The 21,194-nt window shown below is 59.9% G+C and overlaps 4 protein-coding genes across 5 annotated transcripts in view; 3 read left to right on the top strand and 1 right to left on the bottom strand.

The window, feature by feature from the left end:
- The first annotated feature begins 1,141 nt into the window (after nucleotides 1–1,141).
- On the top strand, nucleotides 1,142–3,867 carry LOC142410057 (mas-related G-protein coupled receptor member H-like). 2 transcript variants are annotated; one of them, XM_075501940.1, is made up of 2 exons: nucleotides 1,142–2,003; nucleotides 2,321–3,867. In XM_075501940.1, the coding sequence occupies exon 2, from the start codon at nucleotides 2,359–2,361 to the stop codon at nucleotides 3,301–3,303; it is 945 nt and encodes a 314-aa protein (XP_075358055.1). In that variant the 5' UTR covers nucleotides 1,142–2,003; nucleotides 2,321–2,358; the 3' UTR covers nucleotides 3,304–3,867. The 2 variants fall into 2 exon arrangements, with proteins under 2 accessions (XP_075358055.1, XP_075358056.1); XM_075501941.1 differs by having other exon boundaries at nucleotides 1,142–2,008; nucleotides 2,325–3,867.
- A 1,184-nt stretch (nucleotides 3,868–5,051) lies between these two features.
- Nucleotides 5,052–9,380, bottom strand: LOC142410055 (mas-related G-protein coupled receptor member H-like). Its single transcript, XM_075501938.1, has one exon. It carries the CDS (start codon nucleotides 6,436–6,438, stop codon nucleotides 5,521–5,523), a length of 918 nt encoding a protein of 305 aa, XP_075358053.1. The 5' UTR covers nucleotides 6,439–9,380; the 3' UTR covers nucleotides 5,052–5,520.
- Nucleotides 9,093–11,034, top strand: RHOD (ras homolog family member D). Its single transcript, XM_075501939.1, has 5 exons — nucleotides 9,093–9,221; nucleotides 9,911–9,998; nucleotides 10,299–10,408; nucleotides 10,534–10,672; nucleotides 10,774–11,034. The coding sequence occupies exons 1-5, from the start codon at nucleotides 9,093–9,095 to the stop codon at nucleotides 10,935–10,937; spliced, it is 630 nt and encodes a 209-aa protein (XP_075358054.1). The 3' UTR covers nucleotides 10,938–11,034.
- A 1,120-nt stretch (nucleotides 11,035–12,154) lies between these two features.
- Nucleotides 12,155–21,194, top strand: part of KDM2A (lysine demethylase 2A) — a 51,891-nt gene continuing 42,851 nt past the window's right edge. The window contains exons 1-3 of the mRNA XM_075501936.1: nucleotides 12,155–12,246; nucleotides 12,670–12,697; nucleotides 14,227–14,331. Of these exons, the coding sequence (XP_075358051.1) occupies nucleotides 12,227–12,246; nucleotides 12,670–12,697; nucleotides 14,227–14,331 (153 nt within the window). The 5' untranslated portion in view covers nucleotides 12,155–12,226. The remainder of the gene's footprint in view (nucleotides 12,247–12,669; nucleotides 12,698–14,226; nucleotides 14,332–21,194) is intronic.

Raw genomic sequence — 21,194 nt, 5'->3', positions numbered from 1 at the left:
TGAGGGGAGACCTCATCGCTCTCTACAACTGCCTGAAAGGAGGCTGTAGAGAGGTGGGGGTCAGTCTCTTCTCCCAGGTAACAAGTGATAGGACAAGAGGAAATGGCCTCAAGTTGCACCAGGGGAGGTTTAGACTGGATATTAGGAAATTTTACTTCACTGAAAGGGTTGTCCAGCATTGGAACAGGCTGCCCAGGGAAGTGGTTGAGTCGCCATCCTGGAGGTATTTAAAGGACGTTTGGATGAGGTGCTTAGGGACATGGTGTAGTGGTGGTCTTGGCAGCGTTAGGTTTATGGTTGGACTCGATGATCTTAAAGGTCTTTTCCAACCTATACGATTCTGTGATTCTGTGAAGTTAATTTAGTGAAATCCTGTCCTTTATTGTAAAAAAGACTCTACAGAGAATCCCAACACACCAAAGATTCAGCCTAACCAGATTTCCACTTCTTAGGCACTTTATTAGGTAAACGAAGAGACTTGGCAAAAAACAAAAGGCAGAAAATAGATTCCTATTGTCCCCAGACTAATGTCTCCATCTGCTTCACTAAACCTCATTGGAAAAAAAATGGCCATTTCTTTATGAACTCTGTGTACTGATTTGAAAAGACAGTGATGTTTTCAGCTGTCCTCCCCATGTGTAGCAAGGAATTCCCAGTCTCCGGCCAGTTGCGATGTATTTATCTATATTCCCCAGCTGAGTGGCTGGAGGGAGGTGGATGGAAGCACTGCTGAGCTGAACGTGGGGCTGAGGTCAGCTCGGCTGCAGCCAGCCTGCCGAGATGGTCAGTGGCCAGGGAACAGAGGGCTTCCTCCCCACTCCTGCAGGTCAGTATTCTGAAACATTCCAGTACAACTCACAGTGACTCAAAATGCTATATTTAGCCTTAAAAACAAAGCAAACAAACGGACAACCCCCCCCCAAAAAAGAACCTTGAAGTCAACACACAATAATCTCTTCAGGAGCAAACATGCAACTTCGAAGAAATCAGATGTATGCGCACACAACAATTTGGTAAGACAGCTGGAGTAGTTCATTTCTGGATGCTGAAGATACCTGAAGAATGAGTGGGAGGTTTCAATCAGAAATCCTCTGGGCGCTGCTGATGCGCAGTGCTACAGATGCACACACCTATGTGCCTGCTCCCAGGCTGTCCCCATCCATCCCACCCCAAGCCCAAAGCCCAGGAGTGCCACAGTAAAACCCCTCTTTCCCTTCTGGCTCTGCAAACTGGAAAGCAGCCCCGTCAAAAGCTACTGGCGGTGGCTGCGGGGACCACGGTGGCTTTGTCTGCCTTCAGGAAGCTAGGATGCAGCTGATGAATTTAGCTGGGGGATGCAGGAGGAGAAGGCAGCGGGGAGAATCCCGCAGCTCCCGCCAGTGTCACCAGCACCGCCGGCATCGCCAACACGACCAGCACCGCCAGCATCGCCAACACCGTGCTCTGCTGCTGGAGGGGCGATGGCTCTGCGGGGATGCTGAGGTCCAGGGAGGCCTGCGACAGGCAGGGGAGAAACGAAGAATGGCAGAAACCTGCCAGGAGAGGGAAGGCAGTCAGCGAGCGGGTCGTTGTCCAGGGAGGAGTGTTTCTAATCAGGAGCAAATGAGGAGCCATTCACAAAATCCTGCTTGCGGAGCTTCTGGCAAAAGCCACTTCCTTTGTGGCAAAAAAAAAGAGCAACATAAATAAAAACAAGGAAGCGGAGCTCTGACGTAACCGCAGTTACAAAACCATTCCAGACTCCCCAGCGACCCCACTGAGGCTGGGGGACTGCCGTGCACTGCCGAGGGGTGCACCGGGGACAGGGCACCGAGAGGAGTCGGTGGGACAAGAACGGGGACCTCCTGGTGACCGGGGGACTTTCTTCTTCATGCAACTGTCCTGGGAGGATCCGCTTCAGGATATGGATCCGAAGGGAGCGTGAGATGCCAAGACGTCGACGCTAATCTGCCCAAGCCCAGCTGGAAAGACAGCCCTAGCCTGCAGCTTCACCAAAGCTCACAGTTAAGTGCAATGTTTTCCTTCATCCCTACCCCACCTTCCTTTCCTCCAGCATCCACTGCCAGCAGCTGAGTTCCTCCCACCCTCTCCCGGTGACCAGCAGCGCTCTCCCCAGGTCCTCTCCCCACTGCCTTGGGCTTGCCTTCTGCATCTCCTGGTGAACCTCCCTCTCCCACCCCACAATGTCCACCACTCCCCTCCCCAGCACATCCCGCTTGCCCTCCACTGATGCCTTCCCGGTGCAGGGAGCTGGCGAGGGGCTGTATGGCTCAGCCCCGGCTTCTCCAAGCCGCTAACTCCCTGTCCACTCTGACCGCAGCCAGGGACCACGTTCCACCATCTGCCCAGCGTCCATCCATGGAGGTGAACCACATGTCCCCACCTCCTACACCACCCATGCCGACCACCGATGAAGACGACCTGTGCAGGATAGAGGTCACTGACATGGCCATAGACGGTGTCACGCTGCTCATCTGCCTCTGCGGGCTGGTGGGGAATGGAGTTGTCCTCTGGCTCCTCGGCTTCCGCATCCGCAGGAACCCCATCACCATCTACATCCTCAACCTGGCTGTCGCCGACTTCACCTTCCTCCTCTTCATGGTCACCTCATCCCTCCTCTACATGATGGAGAACTTCTACTGCTCCCCTATTGTGTCTCTGACGTACCTGAGGTCGCTTTTCCTGCTCTCGCTGTTCTCCTACAACATGGGCCTTTACCTCCTGACGGCCATCAGCATCGAGAGGTGCGTGTCCATCCTCTGCTTCAGTATCCGCCGTCCCCAGCACTTGTCGGCCGTGATGTGTGCTCTGCTCTGGGCCCTCTCCATCGCTGTCATTGCTACAGTGACTTCTCTGTGCCTGTGGCACGACCACAAGCACTGCCAGATGGCTCTCATCTCCATGTACGTCCTCAACTTCCTCATCTTTGCACCACCCATGGTCATTTCCAGCACAATCGTCTTCATTAAGGTCCAGTGTGGCTCCCAGCAACGTCAACCCAGGAGGCTCTACATCGTTATCTTCCTCACCGTCCTGTTCTTCCTCCTCTTTGCTCTTCCCCTCAGCATCTGGAATTTCCTGCAGCAGTTCAACTACACCATCGTGCCCTCCCAGGTTGTTTTCCTGCTCGCCTGCATCAACAGCAGCATCAACCCCTTCACCTACTTCTTGGTGGGGAGCTACCAGAGGCACTGCTCCTTGGTGTCCCTCCAGGTTGCCTTCCGGAGGGTCTTTGAGGAGCTGGAAGACAACACGGCATGCAGCAATGATACTACGATGTACACGCTGGCCCCAGCCTGTTGAAGCCTTTCCACCGCTCTGCTTAAGGTCCCCAGGATGGTGGCTGAGGGTTTCCTTGAGTAACCAGGTTAATAAATGGCTGCAGTATTTCCCCCGATGTCACCCACTCACAGTGTAATTCTTCCCCCTGTGGAAGAGGAGAGCAGGGGCATCGCCGAGGTCGATGTGGGGAGCGATGCTCTGCAGGGAGCGCGTTGGAGCACGGCTTTCCTCCTCCCTGCCCGCCCACCCCAGTTCCTAGGGCATTATTCCCCCAAGGGGAACTTGCCCCAGAGAACCATGTTCCCATCTCACACGCTGTCGGCTTTTCGGGTTGAGCATTGCCTTTGGGAAACGCTGACTCACGTACGGAGTGGAGGTAAAACCCATTTGGTGTCCTAAGTCCCTCTCCCCATCCCGCAGCCCAGCCTGTGCAGCCTCTCTGAGCTCCGCTCCCCTCCCGCCTCTTGCAATGCCGGCGGGGGGGACCGCTGCCCCTCACCAGGCTCTGCCGAGGCCTCGCCGCCCTCCCCGCCCGCCGGTACCTGATTCCTGTATCTCACTGCTGCCTGATATCAATAAACAGCATTGCACACCCTGAGCTGCCTTCGGTCTGTGTGCCAGCGCTCGCCGGCTTCGTCTGGGTCCTGCCCAGGGCCGGGGGTGCGGGTGGAGGGAGGGGAGACGCACACAGCTTGTGCTCTCTGGGGCAAAAATTATGCCAATGGCCCACAGCTGGGACTGCACTGGCACACCCGGCACGGGCAGGATGGGCCCAGGTGTATGGCGGTGCCCCCGGACTGTTTTATTAGTGTCACAGCAAGTATCTCCCCAAATAGTTTTTTTATTATTTTGTAAGCCAGGTCTAAGTGTAAAGGACTCTTCTTTTGCTTCTGAAATTCTTCCTCTCCCCTGGCTTTGGCAAGCTGGAGCACTTCTCCTTCTTCAGCAGGCTGGAACGGTGCAGCAGCAAGGGGAGGGGGAGTCTGTGGTCCCCAGCCTGGCCACCACCCTCCAGGAGCAGGGTGCCACATCTGTTGGTCACCGCAGGCTCCACAGGGCATCGCTCGCCTCCCTATGGCTTTGCCAAGGTCTCAGCCCGTCGCAAAGCCTCCCGTCGCAGCGGCGGGGAGAGCTGTGGGTGCGCAGAAAGATGGTGCCGGAGCCAGCAGCAGTGTGTCAGACGGCTCCGAACCAAACGCCGTCCTGCCAGGCCTCAGTTTCCCCGAGGGAAGGAGCGTTGCCCATCCTCAGGCTGCCCCCGGGGACGCGCCGGGCTGCTCGGTGCAGCCCCCTCCCACGCTGCCCCACTGACACGTCTGGGGCTGGTGTTCCTCCCGTCCTGATGAGTGCGGACCCCCCACCACGTCCCACACCCTCCACGCAGCCCCACCATGTCCTGCACCTTCTCACCAGCCCCACTACATCCCGCACCCCCTCGGCCAGCCCCACCACGTCCTGCCCTCCTTTCCCACCAGCCCCACCACATCCCACACCTCCCACGCCAACCCTACCACATCCCGCACCCGCACCCCCCCACGCAGCCCCAGCACCTCCCACTCCCCCCGGCCAGCCCCACGCTTCAGCTCCAGACCCTCCCTATGTGCTGCTCACCCCGGGCCGCCCCATAAGGTTTTGGGGGGGCTGTTTCTCGGGAGACCCCCTCCCACCCCGCAGAGCTTCACCCCCGGTGTCCCGGCCCCCCGTACCCCCCCTCTCCCCCGCGAGCGGCCGGAGAGGAACGAGAGGCGGCGGATGGAGCCAGCGGCCTTTATTGGGGCGGGAGGAGCGGGGCCGCGCAGCGCAGCCCCGGCGGGAGGAGCAGAGGCTTCGCGGCGTTTCCCGCAGGCAGCGCCCGGAGCGCGGGGGCAGGAGCGGGGCTGCCGGGCACCGTCCGCCGGAGCCCCCGCACCGAGCCCCGGAGAGCCCCCTCCCCAGGGGCTGGGGCAGGCGGACTCCGGGAGGGTTTCTGGGGGGTTTCCGGAGGGCTCCCATCTCCGCTTCCCTCGCTGGAGGGCAGCAAAGCCCAGCGCTCCGCGCTCGGAGCCGGGGAGCGGCCGCCCGGCCGGGCGCCCTGCGGGAGGGAGCGGCCCGCGGGACGGGGATGGGGACCGGGACGGGGATGGGGACGGGATACATCCCGACACACAGCCACAGCAAGGCGACCTGCGGGCCCGGCCAGGAGCAAGGGTGGGCAGCTGAGCATGAAGCTGGTGTGGGCAGCGCGGCCGGTGCGACCTCTTAGTTGGAGATGGTGGTGACCCCTGTCTCTTCGAAGACCCTCTGGAAGGCAGCCTGGAGGGACACCAAGGAGCAGTGCCTCCGGCAGCTCCCCACCAAGAAGTAGATGAAGGGGTTGATGCTGCTGTTGATGCAGGCGAGCAGGAAAACAACCTGGGAGGGCACGATGGTGTAGTTGAACTGCTGCAGGAAATTCCAGATGCTGAGGGGAACCCCAAAGATGAGAAAGAAGAGGACGGTGAGGAAGATAACAATGTAGAGCCTCCTGGGTTGACGTTGCTGGGAGCCACGCAGGACCTTAAAGAACAGGATCACATTGGAAATGACCATGGGTGGTGCAAAGATGAGGAAGTTGAGGACGTACATGGAGATGAGAGCCATCTGGCAGTGCTTGTGGTCGTGCCACAGGCACAGAGAAGTCACTGTAGCAATGACAGCGATGGAGAGGGCCCAGAGCAGAGCACACATCACGGCCGACAAGTGCTGGGGACGGCGGCAGCGGTACCAGAGCGGGCAGAGGATGGACACGCACCTCTCGATGCTGATGGTCGTCAGGAGGTACAGGCCCATGTTGTAGGAGAACAGCGAGAGCAGGAAAAGCGACTTCAGGTACGTCAGAGACACAACAGGGGAGCAGTAGAAGTTCTCCATCATGTAGAGGAGGGATGAGGTGACCATGAAGAGGAGGAAGGTGAAGTCGGCGACAGCCAGGTTGAGCATGTAGATGGTGATGGGGTTCCTGCGGATACGGAAGCCGAGGAGCCAGAGGACAACTCCATTCCCCACCAGCCCGCAGAGGCAGATGAGCAGCATGACACCGTCTATGGCCATGTCAGTGACCTCTATCCTGCACAGGTCATCTTCATCGGTGGTCGGCATGGGTGGTGTAGGAGGTGGGGATGTCTGGCTTAGCTCCATGGCAGGAGGTCCCCAGCTGCCGTCAGAGTAGACGGGGAGTTACTGGGACCCTGAAGGATGTGTCAGAGAGGTCCTGGTGATGTGGCACAGCAGGGCTGGGGACAGGGGGGTGACAGGAGGGCTGGGGAGGTGGCTGCCTCACCAGTGGTGGGCTGGGGGGCGAGTGTGAAGGAGAGGTTGGAGAGGCTGCAGGTACCCCAAGGGCGGATGCACATGGGAGTGGTGAGAGGGGCTGCGGGTAGCTCTGGGGAGATGCGAGCAGCTCCCCAGGATGGGCTCCGGTCCCGACCCCCTACCTTTCCAGGCAGCAGCCTGGGGCTGAGCTGCCCGCGCGTCCGAGCGGGGCACGCTCCCTCCCTCCAGCTCGCCTTGCCACGATCTTCTCAGATGAGGAGAAGCTGGGTCTCTGCATCCTCAGAAGACCTAAGCAGCCTGTCTCTCCTCCAAATAAAGCTGCTCTTTGGGGCGTTTCTGCAAGATCATGGGTCAGGTGGTAAGAGAGCACTGGGCAGTTTCAGAGACACAGGCTGCATCACCAAGCCTCTTTTCCTGTCAAATTTCCGTTGGTCTTGCGGGAAAGGAAATGTTTTGTCCGAAAGAATACCCCAGAGGATGAACACTGCAGCAGCTACATCTTGCTGTGAAAGAATCTCGATGCTTTTAGGATTCAACCTGATACCTCATTAGGCTTGTAATTACCACCTGCCTAATTGTTTTATTGTGCTCCAGTCTCCTCCTTCCACCCTGCCCTGATGCTGGCATCCTTCTGAGATTATTCATTACTGTGGGCATTTGCCTTCCACCCTCCCGGCATGTGAATCGCCGTTGTCTCTCCTTCGTCTTCATTGTGCATCAGGCCTGCATGGGAATTTGGTGTCCGACCCATCGGTTCAGACTTACCCCAGCTGGTCTGGGGGCTGCAGTGCCCTCCCAGCCGGGCTGGTACCCACCGAGGGAGCCAGGGGGGCCGGTGGCAGGAGAGCAGGGGATGAGCCAGCCATAGGGCTGGGGGCAACAGCAGGGAATGGCACACATGATCCCCCTGTCCCTCCCTGCACCCCTATACCAGAAGCACTCATTCACCCCCATCGGGGCCTTGGGGTGGCAGAGGAGGGCACCGACCGGAGGGGAGGGGGTCTTGGGGACCTCCAAGCTGGGATGTGGGGGACATGGTCTCTCCTTCCTCCCCACACTGGCACCGGTTGCCCTCCGTGCCCCCTCCAGCTGCTGGGCTCCCTTGTGCTGGTGGGGCGACACAGCCAGACGGCACAAAAAGCATCCCCCCCAGTGCTGGGTGCCCTCTGCTCCTCCAGCAAGGGCAGAAAGCCGCTTCTTCAGCTCGTTAAGCCAGCTAATTGCCGCTAGGACAGCTAACACCCCTGCCTGGCTCACCTGGGTGCACCCATGGCAGGGCTGGGGGAGCCGGTGGGAGGGGGCACCCACGCCCAGGGCCCTCTGGGCCCGGCCACCACTCAGAAACACCCCATGTCCCAAATCCCTCATGTCTGAGCATCCTCTGAGCTCCCACCTCCCCGAGCGGGGTCATGGGTGTCCCCATCCCAGGGGAGGTGGGCAAGGATGACTGTGGGTAATAAGGGGTGGTCAATGTGGGGGCCACGCACGGCACCGTCTGGGCCCCCGGGAACAGCGCTGGGTTGGCACGTCCCCGAGCAAAGCCGGGTGTTGCAGCCCGTCCCCACCAGTGTGCTGGGGTCACTGGGAAAAGACCGCGGGCCGGAGGCTGCCCGCGCCAGCCGGGTCCCACTGGGCCGGGTGCCAGGGACAGAGCTTCCTGGCAGGGCATGGCTCGGCATGGCACGGCACAGCCGGGCAGGGCTGGGCACGGCACATCACCTGGTGTGACGGAAAGGGTGGCACTGGCGGGGGGGCCAGAGCTGTGACTCACCCCCCCCCGTGCCTCCCTCCACCCTGGACTTTGCCTCCTGTGGATGCTTGGGGCAATAAAACCCAGGCTCTGGGGGGGGGCCGGGGCGCCAGGGAGGGCCCCCACCTGCAGCAGACACTCAGCAGTGGGGGGACACACACGTGTGTTTGCACGCACGAGCGTGGGAGTGTGCGGGCGTGGGCAGGAGGGAGCCGTGGGCGTGCGAGAGGGAGCCGTGCGAGCCTGCGTGTGCGCGTCCGTACGCGTGTGCAAGAGAACCCGCACGGATGAGTGCAAGGAGGAGCCAGGCGTGCAAGCAGGTGTGTGCGTGCAAAGGAGCCGCACACGTGGGATGGAGTCACGCGTGTGTGTGTGCGTGTGCGTGTGTGTGCGTGTGCAACAGGCAGCTCTGCACGCCTGCGGGCGGGTGTGAGAGGGAGCGTTGCACACGCAGGCGGGAGGCAGCGGTGAGGGGCGTGTGCCGGGCGTGCAGCGGGGTACAAGGGAGCGGCCCAGCGGGTGTGCAAGGTGCCGCGTGCGTGCGGGGACCCCCGTACGTGCGTGGGCCGGAGGGACCCTGCCAGCGCTGCCTCGGCCACCGGCACCGGCACCGGGCACGGCCCCGGCCCCGAGCGGCGCCGCAGGCGGGCCCGGCGGGCGGGGAGGGGGGGGGCCGCACCCAGGGCCGGGCGGGTGCCTCCCGCCGCCCTGTCCCCATCCCTGTCCCCGCCGAGGCCAGGCAGGCTCCGTGGCCCCACCGGCCGCCCTCATGCAGCGGGAGCGCGGGGGGCAGAGCCCGGCCCCCCCCGAGGCCGAGGTCAAGGCTGTCGTCGTGGGGGACGGGGGCTGCGGGAAGACGTCTCTGCTGGTGGCCTTCGCCAGGGGGGACTTCCCCAAGGTACCGGTCTCCCTGTCCCCTGGGACCTCGGCCCCGGCGGGACGCGGTCGCGGGTGGGGTGACCGTCCCCGAGCGGCTCCCCACGCAGACGTGCTGCGGCCGGGGGAGGCTCCCGGGGAGCGGCGGCGCGGGCGGAGGGGAGACGGGACGGGACGGGCCGGGACGGGCCGGGACGGGCACGGCGGCGGCAGCGGGGCCGTTTGCAGCGGGACGCGGGGCTGGGGGGGCTGGGGCGGGGGGTGGCCCAGCCTGGGGCTGACGGGGGGCCGGGGTGGCCCCCCCTGGGCGAGCGGACGGGCACCTCTGCGGGGTCTGTCCGGGGAGCGGGGTCTGTCCCGCAGCGAGGGCACCTACGGGACCCGGGGGGTGCGGGGGGGGGGGGGGGGGCAGCCCACAGAGACCCCAGCACCTCTCTCCCGGGCCCCCCGGCTCCCACCTGCCTGAGGCTCGGTGCTGCCCTGGGCTGGGGGGGGCTGCAGTCCTGGGGCTGTGGGGGACAAGGAGCGTCCCCGTCCCCCCCCGCCCTGGGGAGGGACCACCATCTCCTGCCCCCCCGTTTCCCTCTCCTGACCCTGGGTACCTCCCCGTGCCCTGTCCTGCGCACACATCCCCGCAGGGGTCCCCTCTGCCGCTGCCCCCCACTGCTGCCTGCCGCCACCTGTCTCATGTCCCCCCCTGTCCCCTGCCAGGTCTACGTCCCCACCGTGTTCGAGAAGTACACGGCCTCCCTCCAGGTTGGCGGCAAGCCCGTGAAGATCCACCTCTGGGACACGGCAGGTGGGACAGGAGGGGACGGGGCAGGCAGTCGTGCATGCCCCCCCCCCAACCCATGGGTTTTGGGGTGTCCCACACCCGTGGGTCATGCCTTGGAGGGGTGTCCCCATGCACTGACCATGGGAGATGGGGGGTTGACTCGCAGCCACCGGTCCCCGAGGATGTCACTCTCAGCAGTGCTGCCTTTCTGTCCCCAGAGCCCCACGATGCCCCCAGGCTGGAGGGGCAGACGCGGTCCCAGGCTGGGGGGCACCCAGCCCAGTAGGGAACTGGTGCATAATGGTCTGCTTCTCCGCCCGGCAGGACAGGAAGACTATGACAGGCTTCGCCCGCTGTCCTACTCGGACGCCAATGTTGTCCTCATCTGCTTTGACGTCACCGACCCCAACAGCTACGACAACATCCTAACGAAGGTAACGCAGCCCCTGGGGGGGTCTGCCCCTGCCCCGCGTGTCCTCCCCCTGGGAGGTGGCGTGGAGCTGGAGCTGCTGCCCGTCCCGTGTTCCCGTCCCCCGGGTGACATGTGTCCCCCCCGCAGTGGTACCCGGAGGTGAACCACTTCTGCAAGGGCATCCCGGTACTGCTGGTGGGCTGCAAGACTGACCTGCGGCAGGACCGGGCGGTGCTGCGGAAGCTGCAGGAGGGACGCCTGGAGCCCATCTCCTTCCAGCAGGCAAGTGCCACCTCCCGAGGGGCCGGGGATGCCCCCCGGCACGGGGCGGTGGGGGAGCCGGAGTCCACGGGGGGGGGGTCTGACCGCACGACTCCCCGCAGGGAGAGGCCATGGCCCGGCAGGTCCACGCCGTGTCCTACTTGGAATGCTCGGCCAGGTACCAGGAGAACGTCGGGGACATCTTCACGGAGGCCTGCGGTGCCGCCCTCAGCGCCGCCCGCCAGAGCCAGCGCAGGAGGCGACGCAGGAGGGGCTGCGTGCTCTGCTGAGCCCCCCGCCCCTGGCATAGACCCTGGGACCTGCTGCTGTCCCCCCTCCGGCTCGGGACGGCGCCTCGGCTCCCAGCCACCGCCGGACCTCCTCTGCCACCGCCGGACCTCCGCTGCCACCGCTGCCACGCTCCTGTCCCCCCGCAAGCCGGCCCTGCGGAGCTGGCGCTGCCAGTCGCCATGGGGTGCCAGCGGGAAGGCACCCCCCTGTGCACCAAGAAACTGTCCCGCCAGGGAACCCAGCGTCCGAGTGTCCCCTGCCAGCCTGCCCGCACCGAGCCCCGCGGGCAGATGGGGTCTGAGAGCAGAGGACTGATTTTTTTTGGGGGGGGGGGGTTCCCCTTCCCGCTGGCAGGCCAGCGAGGGAGGGGCGACGTGGGGTGATTTCAGTGCGGTTCTGCCATTAAAGCCCGACACTCGTCAGCACGGTGCGATCCCTGCGGGCAGGGGCAGCCCCGGCACAGCGCCGGGGGGACGGGGTCCTGCCACGGACCCTCTGCGGCCGGGCAGCCTCTGGGAACGAGCCCCCTCCTGCTTTTTGGCTGGGGCAACGCGTATGCATGTATATAGGTGCGTATGCGTGTGCGCCACGTGTATACAGGTGTGCCTGCGTACATGTCTGTGGGTTGTGCACAGGTACCTGTCGGTGTTTACAGGTCTGCATGTACGTACGTGCACGTTTATCTACGGGGGTGTCAGCGCGTGCATGCATACGCGTATGTATAGCTGCGCGTATGTTGATGCACACGTATATACGTGCACTCACGTCCCCGCGTCCCCCGTGTCTATGCGTATAGATGCCCGCACGCGTGACCGCAGGTGTGTACAGGTGTGCCCGCGGGTGTGAAGCCTGCGCGGGCACAGATGTGCACACGGGCGGCTGCTCTGCCCACGCCGCTGCCGGTGCAGGCAGGGGCCCGGCCCTGCCCGCCGCTGCCCGCCGCTGCCCGCCGCCGCCGCCGCACCCCCGGGGAGCATGCGCGGGGGGGGCGGGGGCCAGACTGGGCGGGGCCAGACGGGGGCGGAGCTAGTCCCGCGGGAGCGTGCTCGGCCCCGTCCCCAGGCCGCGCGTGCGCGCTCGCTCCCGCGCCGGCGGGGCGGGGCCGCTGAGGTGCGTGCGCGCCCCCGCGGCGTGCCCCGCCGCCGAAGCGGGGCGGGCGGGGGGGGGAGGCGCATGCGCGCAGCGGGCGGCGGGGGAGGCGGCGGGGGGGGTCAGGGGAGGTTGCGGGCGGCGCAGGCGCAGTGCGGCGGCCGAGTCAGTGTGTATGTGAGACTCTGACGGGTTCAAAATGGCGGCGGCGGCTCCTGTGTGAGGAGGGGAACCGCGTCCCGGCCGGGGGGCGGCGGGGCGGCGGCGGCGGGGCACGGCGCGGCGGGCGGCGGCGGGTGGCGAGGCCGGCGGCGGCTCGGCACCCGGCGGCGGGGGGTGCGGCGGGGCGCGGCGGCGGCGGCGGCGGCGCCGGGGGGACGCGGCGCCGGGCGGACGCGGCGCCGGGCCGGGGAGCGGGGCCCGCGGGAGCGGGCAGCGGCCCGGGGCGGCCGGCGGGGCTGTCAGCGCCCGCTCGCCGCGACGGCCGCGCCGGGGGCGGCGGGGCGCGGGGGGGGGGGCGGCGGGGCCGGGGGGGCGCGGGACGGCGCGGCCGGCGGGCCGGGCCCGGGCCCGGGGCGCGATCGCTGCCTGACTCGGAGGTTCCTCCTCCGTCTCTTCTGTTTCTCCCCGTCTCGGCGCTAGAAGAGGACAAAGGCGCAGGAGAGACCTGGTGAGCCACTCGCTGGGGGCGGGGGGGCCCCGGCGCCGGCCCGCCGCCCCCGGCCGACCCCTAAGTTTCCGCGAGTCCCCGCAGAGGGGCCGGGCGGCGGGCGCCGGCCGCCGCCCCCGCCGGGTCGCGCCGCGGGCGGCGGGGCCGCTGCCCCGGCCGGGAGGGAGCGGGCGGGTCTCCCCTTCCTTGCGGCCCCCGGGAGGCCGGGCTGGGAAGTTGGTGGGCAGGGGGCGGCGGGGCGGGCGGCTCCCGGGGCCGGAGGGTGCCGGCTGACAGCTCCCCGGGGACTGACGTCCTCAGCGCCGTCCCAGGGCTTCCCCCGCCGCCGCTTTGTTCTGCCGGACCGCTCGGCCGTGCCGGGGCTGCCTCCCTCCTGCCCCGGGGCAGGGGGGGGGGGCGAGGCCGTGGCGGCGGGGCCGGCCCGGGACGGGCCTCCAGCGCGGGGGCGGGATGGGGCCGGGGGCCGGCCGAGCCGTACCGGGCTGGGGGTTTGCCCCGCGCTGTGGCAGCGGGCGTTGCGAGCGGGCTGGCTCGGCTGGTGTGTTGCACTCCGGTTGTCCGGGTGTTTATAAACAGAGTTTAGCGAGTGTGGGGAAGCTGCCTTAGCTGAGCTGGGAAGTCCGGTCCCGAGCGGTACAGGCGGCGGGGATGGGGGAGATGCTGGCGGGATTTGAAACGCTCTGCTGTCAAACCGTGCTCGGAGGGTCGGGGAAGAGCAGGACGAAACAAGTTCTCTCCACGCTATGGTAGCGGTTCCGTAACACTACACGGGGTGGCTTGATTCCTTCCCCGAAGGTCTAGCATAGGTATAGTCATGGGGATTAAGGGCTGCAATATACCTAGGCTTTGGTTTCATTTGGCTCCTTTAAAAAAAAAAGTTTAGGTCCCATCTGACACCTTGGGAGGTTTTCCCATGTTATTGTGTGGTATCACAAGGTGGCAGATTTGGAGATCTGAGCATGTAGGTCTTCTCAAGACGGGAGTTAGTCCCCTACCTGCAGCCCTGCTGAAGCGCTGTACCTAGGAGAGATCCCATACGCCTTCACTGTTCATGGGAGATGTTCTGTACCTGTGTAGCTTCTCCTGAGTGCCGCCGTACAGGATATCCAGAGGACGGCAGTCGTGGTGTTTGGAGGAGTTGGTTCTCTAATGCGTAATCTTGTACCCTGGGGAAAACCAGGCTGCTCCCCGACTGCCATCGAGCGTTTGACAGCAGCTCGCCTGTTTCCTATCCCAGTGTGGGCCAACTGAGCTGCCATTTGCGCTGGTAGTAGTGCAAAGCAGAGGCCTTTTCCTGATCTGAGACCTGCAGCTCATGTCGTGTTACAGAACAGCTGGTAAAGTCATTTACCCTAGGTCATGCCTAAAGTTAGAATGGGAGTGTTAGAAGTTGAGGTGGGCTCATCCACTGTGTTCGCTTAGCCCTGCGCAGTGGTATGGAATCGGCCTCAAAATGAGCAAAGAAATGAGGGATGTAGGCGTCTCGTGTTTGTGTGCCTTGCTTCACTATTTCCCTTCTGACTTCAAAGGAGGAAGAGGAGGAAGACAGCAGTCCTGGAGTGTCCTTCTCACTCTCTTCAGAAGAGTCGGAGATGGAGCCCGAGGAAGAAAGGATCCGGTACAGCCAAAGACTGGTCAGTATTGGCCCTAAACAATCATATTCTGTTCTTGGTTCTGTTGCAACTGAAGAAGAAAAAGGCTTTTACTGGCAACAGGTTTAAACAACCCAAAAAAATGTTGTGGTGGATCACTGCAGTCTGCCCAGAGGTATTATCTTAGCTGGCAGTGGGTTAGATGGCTTCGTGGGTCCTGTTTGTGTCACAAAGTTTGCCCTAATGAAGGGCGCTTGGCTACTGAGCTCTGGAAGAGGGGAGGATTGGAGGCTGAGGCTGAGTAAGATGCTTTGCAAAGCTGCTGGATAGAAATATGCAATGAGTGTTGGTGTAGTTTCTGGCACAGCAGGTTTTCTCCATGTGTTCGTAACAAGCAGAGAGGCTGAAATACTGTGTGTTACCGTTATGTTGGCCTGGACTTGATTTGAGTGTGCTGCGAAATCTGAGAAAACCAGCTTCAGCTTCAAGCTCAAATTTACTTGTGCCTGTCCACATGTGCACGCGTCTTCTCCTGGTGTTTTCTGTCAGAGGGAGCTGTTCCAAAAGTTGGGTCCTAGTTAGGCCCTGTTGGGAGCTCTGGCTTGGCTGCTGTTTGCGCTGCTGTTCAGGGGTCGGCGTGAAGGCGCTGGTCTGGGAGTTGGGCCGTAACTGTGAGCAGTTTGGGGGCAGCTGCTCTGAGAGTCTGAGATGATATTCCCAGAGATCCCAGGGAAGGAGGGAAGCTGCTGTGTCTCCTGCAGGTCCGTTTCAGGTTGTGTTGAGGCAGTTGTAAACCCCCTGGGAAGGGCGAGTGTCGGCTCTGTGATAGCTGAAGCTGTGATGGAGTTTCTCTCTGAGTCACAGCAGTACGTGTACCCTCACCTTCAAGGTGCTGTCCGTAAAGGTAAATCCTTATCCTTTAATACTCTGAAATCATTTGGTGTGAGGCAGCGTGGTACTCGGCATTAAGCTTTGCCCTCGAGAGTGAGCAGTTCTTGTTGCTCTTTTGCTGCTGCTGGCTGCCTGGCCACAGAAAGGGTGTTGGGGACTTGCAGCCAGCACGCGCCTTGTAGGTGGCCTAGGGACGGAAACCCTCTTGTGAGGGTAGAAACGGTTATTCCAGCACTGGTCCCTGTGGAGAGGAGGATACTGCGTAGGCTGTGGTTTGTCCAAACACCTGAAGGTTTACTGAAGGTGTGCTCCTTTTCTGCTGCTGCTTGGTGTCTATTGCATGTTTACTTTTTGCAGAGAGGATTCTCATGCTAGATGATTTGGTGACATGCACCTACACTTTTATAGTCAGCTGCATTAGCCCGCTTCAGGAACCTGAATTGACTCTATTTGAAGTGGTTTTTAATCTTCTCTCTCTTTTGAGAAGGTGCTTAAAAAAAAAAAAAAAAACCAAACCCAAAACTGTAATACATCTGTGGGCCCTTCAAGATGGCTTGTTTTTCCCAAGTGCTTTGGTGGATGCTTTAATTTGGCGATGCTGCCAAAAAGCACTCCTCCCTCCTCCTGCCCACCTCCTCCCTCTTCCTGACGCACTTGTTCCCACAACTGTGTGGCACGCAGCTCAAGGTGCTGATTTAACTGGGAAGTGGCCATTTCTATGGCCAGCAGTCAGGGTGGCAGGATAGCTTCTCTTGGAGGCAATGCCGGCTTCAGATTTTGGTTAAACTATGATCTTAGCTACACTTTGACCAGGTGAAGTAACCCCAAATGGCTGGACAAAGACCAGGCAGATGAAGGGGACTAGCAGCCAGGAAGTTACCAGTTTAAAAATGCTTTTAATTTCACAAATAAAAATTGTCAGGAAAAGTTGCTGTCCAGGCCACCTACACTAGGACTCCAGCAGAATGTGCTAAGCTGGATAAATGGCTGCGCACTGATGAGCTGCATGCTTAAGGGGCTTGGGAAGACACATGGGCAGCAAGCAGAGGATGAGGCTCACCTAGGCTTCTGTGGCCTCGTGCATGTTGTCTCTGCTGGCCTGCAGCCGAGAGGAGGATGCATGACCCCTATGTGGTAGGTGAGGCTTAGTTCATGCCTCCTGCTTTGCTTTTCCTGGGAACTTCCAGCTCATGATGCTCTCTTGCTGTGTCAGTGATGCCCCTTGTTGAAGGACCTTTAAAAGATGATTCCCCCCCCCCCCCCCCCCCAAGATGCATGCTTTGAAACATGGAGAGCTGTTCCCTTAGCTAGTGTTTCTGGAGCTCGCAGAACAAGGTATCATGGGTGAATTATCTGGGAAGACAAAAGTGCTGAATATGACTTATTTGAATATCCTACTCCTACATATGCCTTGGTCTTGGGAGTTGGTTTTAATATGCCTACATTAAAAGTTCTAGGTAGGGAAACAGGTAGTTGGTAGTACAGTATGTTTCTGCTGCTGTAAGCTGTGTTTCTTGTGTGTGACCGTGGATCAATGGGGGTATGATAGCAAAAGAATAAATATATTAAAAAAAAAAAAAAATCTAAGTGTGATAGTAGTCCTACCAGCCAAACGACCTTGGCCAGAATAGCTTATAGTGGTGAAGGAGCTGAATTAATTGCATGGGCAGGTAGCATGGTTTGACGGTACCAGTGGCCTGAGATGGCAAAAGAAGCTTGCTATCTGGTTTGTCAGGGTAACTATACTAACAGCATCTTTTGACTGACTGGTTTCAGTCAGTATGTAGAGGAAGTCTTGAGCGTTTTGTGTGATTTTATTTAGTGAGCAATACTGTTACCTTCCTCTGGTTCAACAAAAATCTGACCTATGTATATTTTCTGAGTAGATTTGTCAATATTGGTGAAAGATCTGGGTTTTGAGGAGAAATTCACCTCTGCTTCGGATGTAGTCACTCTACTACAAGAATTCTCTGCCAGTTCGCGCATCCCTGCGTAGCAGAATGACACTTACATTAGGTGGGTCGCACTGCTCTAACTGTGCTTGCTTCTTAGTTCTGGCTCTACATCCACAAATCCCAAGATTATAAAGGCCTGGATGAGTTGGTCTGGATGCAGGGGTGTCATTGGGAGGATATCTTGCACCCATCTGAAACGGTTAAGACTGTGGAAGAAGCTGTGTTCTGGCGAGCTCTGGGAGGCTGACGCAGGTAGGGGAAGGCAGTCTGTGGACGATGCTGCGTGAGCGGGGAGAGTGCACACAGCAGCAGGTTAAGGGATATCTGTGTTCCTCACCCTGAGATTCAGCTGGGCCTCCCTGCACCGTGAGTAGCGGAGGATGGGACTTGTCAGGCACTGCGGAGTAGTTTTCTACTAATTCTGCGTATATGTTTCTGCTCCTCAGCTCTATAACAAGGCAGTACTTCAGGGATTGGTTTGAGGTACTGGTTTTATAAGCTGTAGATCCATGTTTTGCAGGCCCTTAATCGAGGAGCTGAAATGCTCTATTGTATCCTGCACCCTGAGTGACAGTCCAGCCCTGGCACTCACAATGCAATGGTCCCTCTCTGAGACTTGGAAGTCTTCCGCTGACTGTCACTGGGTGGTTACACCCAGCCCATGTCACACCAAGCTGTTCAGCTCCCCACGGGGAGGCCAAGGGCACACTAGCACCTGGAGCTGGAGCCTGGGCTACTTAAAGGCAGCAGCGGCAACGTGAGCAGATCTGACTATGGACTAACAGCTCTGGAGAAAAAGAAGTTCAGTCGGTCTGGTGCTGTGGTGCTCAGGTACTCTGCCTGGTTCAGGCTGTCCAGACAGTTTCCTCACAGAGTATGTTGTCTGCCTTGCGCCGCCTGGGCACTCACCAGGATCTCAATGAGGTGATCTGAGACTGAGGAGAAACTGTTGCATGTATGTAACTTAATTTTTTGTAAGGTTACATCTGTGTTAGGTCATCAAGCGTGAGGAGGGGCAGCAAGGAAGGAATCTGCTGGTGGTGCTTGGGAGCTGTTCAGCCAACTGGCCAGTACATCTCCAGAAACTGCTGCCAGAGAGGCCGTTTGACCCAATGCTTTCTGAAGATGTGCTTGGCATGCTTGAGGTGAGGTGTGCCTGCCTCTCTGCCGCAGCACTGAGTGTGTGCATGGTGCTCCGCTGAGGAGGGGTTTCTCTCTTACTCCAGTCTTCACCGCACACAAAGCCACTTTACCTATCCAGATCTGCGGAGCTGTCAAAGGGTTCTTCAGCGGGACGCAGGGCTGGTGTCTGCCTTTCCTTCTGCAGGGGAGTCATTGAGTATTCCTCCGTGCTGGAAGTGTGAGGAAATCTCGCCTTCTGTCTGCTCCATGGCTAATTCTGCCAGGCCTTTACTGTGAACTAAGACTAGCAAGACCCCGTGAGTTATGAGTTGGGATTAGCACATGACTGAAGTGGTGCCGTACGCTTTCAGTGGCGGCACTGGGGGTGAGGAGTGAAGGGCAGCAGCGTTGAATCACTTCAGAATGGCTTGGGGGAGCACAGCAGGAGGGTGCCATTACCCTAACGACAAATGCTGCCCGTTGTGGTCTCTCTGCTGCTGTCAAGTCAGCAGTCTATATGTCAGGGTGTGGTCCTGAGTTAGGATTGCCCGGTGTGGCAGAGCTGGTTTAAGAGGTTTTCTCCCTCCCTCTGTTACTGTCTCAGAAGCTGATGCCCCTGAGCTGAACACTGCTTCAGGGGGTTGTGGATCATGCCCTAGATGAAAGTTGGCAGGGGGGGCATCTAATCCAAATTGTTGTCTGTGCTGGGCTAGTGAGCTAGCTGCCCCACCAGCAAACCTGATGAGACTGGAGAGGTGGCAGTCTGAGAAGGGGAGACAGGGTGGGGTAGGAACCTCTTAAACTGGCTCTGCTGCTGGAAAGAGCCTGCGGTGGAGCTGCACCCTCCCTCGGGGCGGTGGGCACTCTCTGGGGCTCAGGCACAGCTCCTTCTGAAGGTATTGCGGTGCCTGGGCCCTGAGTGACCATCCCTGGCTGGGTGCAGTGGCACCCTTGTTTTGATTGTCCGAGATTGTTGTGACACCCATGAAGAGAAATGGGCCTCTGGAGGAGGAGAGCCACCCGCTGATAAGTGCTCTGGGTGCTCGAGCGTATGGGAGATGAGGGGGGAGCCAGAGCGTGAAATGCTGTCTCTCCCATCGCTTGGGGCAGTCCGTGTCCTGCCTTCGCACTGCCTTGCCCTGCCCTCTGGTCAGATCCTTATGTGAAATTTGAGAGGAGGCTTCTGCCTGAACCTACCAGCCAAAAACTGAGGCCTCTCCTGTAAACAGCAGTTAGCAAACCTGTCCCTACATGTTGGTGTCCATGCTATCCCCCGGGCGAGAGTTCACATGAGCTTTACAGTATATGGAGTCGTCAGCTGAGGGATGAAGCTTGGGGAGCATGGAGAAAAAGGTTTCTCTTGCAGCCGTGTGTACCGTGGTGTGGAGTGGCACCAGCGTGATCAGGTGTGCACTGCCTGTGCCTGAGGGATGGCAAGGCTGGCTCTGATGGATGCCCAGAGTTACAGTGGCTCTAATCTTGTGGTTTCCAAGTTGTTCATATCAGTGGTACCAAACCCTTTCTGCAGGATGGAGTGATGTCAAATGCAGGACACCACCCATGGGGGCCAGGGAAGCCCATGCATGTTAGTGTTCACGTGACACTCGTGACAAAGTTCCAGCCCTTATCCTCACACCACCAAGGAGAGAGAAATGGCCTCAAAGCTGAGAGAGGGAGGTCAGCAGGGAGCAGGCTGCAAGCTGGCAGGAGTGCTCGTGTCTGGTAAGACAGCCTTGCGTTGGTCGAGCAGCTGCCCTTGCTCTATCTTGAATGGCTCGCACTATCCCAGCAGTGGAATGCAAGGAGCAATGCCTTCCCATCAGGTTCAGCCTGACTTCTTGTTTGTACTCCTTGTAATGCTGCTCGCTACCCCAGGTAATGATCCCTTGCAGTTGCTGGTGTTTGTCATCCTCAGATCTTGCTGTGCTTGAGAGAGGCCAGTCCAGCTGGATACTGGCTTTCCCAGAGCTGGTCCTGTTGACCTGGGACTCGTACGTGTGTGCTGGGGTGAGCCTACCAGTGTAGTTCCTGCGGGTACTGAAGCGTGGGACGAGTCACATGCGCTGGGGTGAGAATCTGGGTGGTTGTATATCACCCTCCCATTTGAAATTTGATGCTGGCAATCCCTTACCCTGTCAAGCGATGCTCCCTCCTGTTGCCTGAAAGGGCTCGGAGTTTGTCTGCTATGTGCCCTATGTGAAACCCTGTCTGGCCAAATGTCGCTGGTCTGCTGGACCCACCTCAGTTTCCTAGTCTAGACAGGACCTGTGCAAGTAGGGTAATTAATCTGTCCCACATGCCTCTGCCTCAAACTGAAGACACTACAAATGAGTCATTCCAAATGACCCAGGTGTAATAATTGAGCTCTAAATAATTTAGGGACTGTTCAGATTTGATCTGGGCAGCATTTCAGTGGAAGCTAGCAGCAGCTGAAGGCTATCCTTGGAAAGCTTTAGAAATCCCTGTGAGCATTTAGATCCTGAGGGATGCAAGAGTGTGCTGGTCCCTGGGAGAACACCTCCCTGAGACCAACTGGATGATGTTCTGTGTCAGTAGAGAGGAATGCAGGAGGTCAGTATCTCTGCTGGTTTCTTACTGTCCCAAGCCTGGCTGTGCCTTGAGCGTGTCCTGGAAGCTGCAGTGGACAAGCAGCCAGACAGTGCAGGAGCACTTGAAGTTACTTGTGAGCGACCAAACAATATTTGCAAGTTGCATCTATGTCTCCTGTTAAAAAGCAGGAGTAGGTTTTCACAGGGTTATCCCACCTGGAGGTGACATTAACAAGTTAGGAGAGCAGTCCCCATGCCCCCAGTACGTTTTTGTTGTTGGCTAATTATGTCAGGAGCCACCCAGACAGGGGTCTGCAGGTCACTGGCTGGGTTTTGGGGAGAAATGGCACATGTCGGGAAAGTGACGGTATGCTCAGAAGGTGGAGAA

The sequence above is a fragment of the Mycteria americana genome, chromosome 5, assembly GCF_035582795.1.
Source record: "Mycteria americana isolate JAX WOST 10 ecotype Jacksonville Zoo and Gardens chromosome 5, USCA_MyAme_1.0, whole genome shotgun sequence".
NCBI classification, from domain to species: Eukaryota; Metazoa; Chordata; class Aves; order Ciconiiformes; family Ciconiidae; genus Mycteria; species Mycteria americana.
This window is presented reverse-complemented; position numbering and strand designations above follow the sequence as displayed.

Bases quoted from the DNA above. Each gene is read 5' to 3' on its own strand.
- LOC142410057 (XM_075501940.1), top strand. From the start codon at position 2,359: ATGGAGGTGAACCACATGTCCCCACCTCCTACACCACCCATGCCGACC.
- LOC142410055 (XM_075501938.1), bottom strand. From the start codon at position 6,438: ATGGAGCTAAGCCAGACATCCCCACCTCCTACACCACCCATGCCGACC.
- RHOD (XM_075501939.1), top strand. From the start codon at position 9,093: ATGCAGCGGGAGCGCGGGGGGCAGAGCCCGGCCCCCCCCGAGGCCGAG. The intron at 9,222-9,910 runs GTACCGGTCTCC...GTCCCCTGCCAG, and splicing joins CCAGGGGGGACTTCCCCAAG to GTCTACGTCCCCACCGTGTT. The intron at 9,999-10,298 runs GTGGGACAGGAG...TCCGCCCGGCAG, and splicing joins CCACCTCTGGGACACGGCAG to GACAGGAAGACTATGACAGG.